At 63.8% G+C, this 763-nt stretch overlaps 1 protein-coding gene across 1 annotated transcript in view; it reads left to right on the top strand.

The window, feature by feature from the left end:
* The window catches only part of MATK (megakaryocyte-associated tyrosine kinase), a gene marked incomplete at its 5' end in the record, with an annotated part of 4,193 nt that extends 3,654 nt beyond the window's left edge, over positions 1–539 (top strand). The window contains 2 exons of the mRNA XM_010142454.1: positions 110–196; positions 322–539. Coding sequence (XP_010140756.1) covers positions 110–196; positions 322–504 — 270 coding nt within the window. The remainder of the gene's footprint in view (positions 1–109; positions 197–321) is intronic.
* Between the last annotated feature and the right edge of the window lie 224 nt (positions 540–763).

The following is a 763-nucleotide window of genomic DNA, read 5'->3' on the forward strand; positions in this document are numbered from 1 at the left end:
TCCCCCCCCAGGACGCTGGGGTTAGAGGGGGGTAGATGCTGTCTCCTGTGCTCAAGGAGAGATGGAGAAGCCACCTGGCTTCAGCCTCCCCTCCTCTCTGCCTCTGCAGAAATTCTCCTCCAAGTCGGACGTGTGGAGCTACGGGATCCTCCTGTGGGAAACCTTCTCCTTCGGACGAGCGCCCTACCCCAAGCTGGTGAGTGAGGTGCCGGGAGATGCTGCGGGTCTCACCCTGCTCGCACTGATAGGACAGGACGTCCCCGTGAACCCTGGCCAGGGTGAGCCATGTCGGGTTCCCAGTTGGCTTCTCCATCCTGCCAGAGCCTGAAGGAGGTGACGGAGCTGCTGGAGCAGGGGTACCGCATGGAGGCCCCTGAGGGCTGCCCGCCTGCCGTCTACACCCTGATGAAGAGCTGCTGGGAGCTGGAGCCGAGCAAGCGGCCGTCCTTCAAGAAACTCACGGAGAAGCTGCAGAAGGAGCTGAAGCACCTGAGGGATGTTTAATCTCCTTCCTGCTCCTGAGACCCATGGCCAGAAGCCACCCGGACCTGCTGGGGCTGGGAGCAGCACAGCATTGGTGGCCGGGCCGCGGGGTGGCCTGGGGCACCGCTGTCTCCTGGTGGAGATGGGGCAGCAGCTGAGGAACCTCCAGCTTCCACAGCTTCCCTCCCTCTTGGCGCTGGTCCTTCTTCCCACCATGCAGCCCAGACTGGTGGATCTCCCCTGATCCACCGGGGGCGGAGAGAGCAGACCCTGAGGGGCA

The sequence above is a fragment of the Buceros rhinoceros genome, unplaced genomic scaffold, assembly GCF_000710305.1.
Source record: "Buceros rhinoceros silvestris isolate BGI_N320 unplaced genomic scaffold, ASM71030v1 scaffold22638, whole genome shotgun sequence".
Classification (NCBI taxonomy): domain Eukaryota; kingdom Metazoa; phylum Chordata; class Aves; order Bucerotiformes; family Bucerotidae; genus Buceros; species Buceros rhinoceros.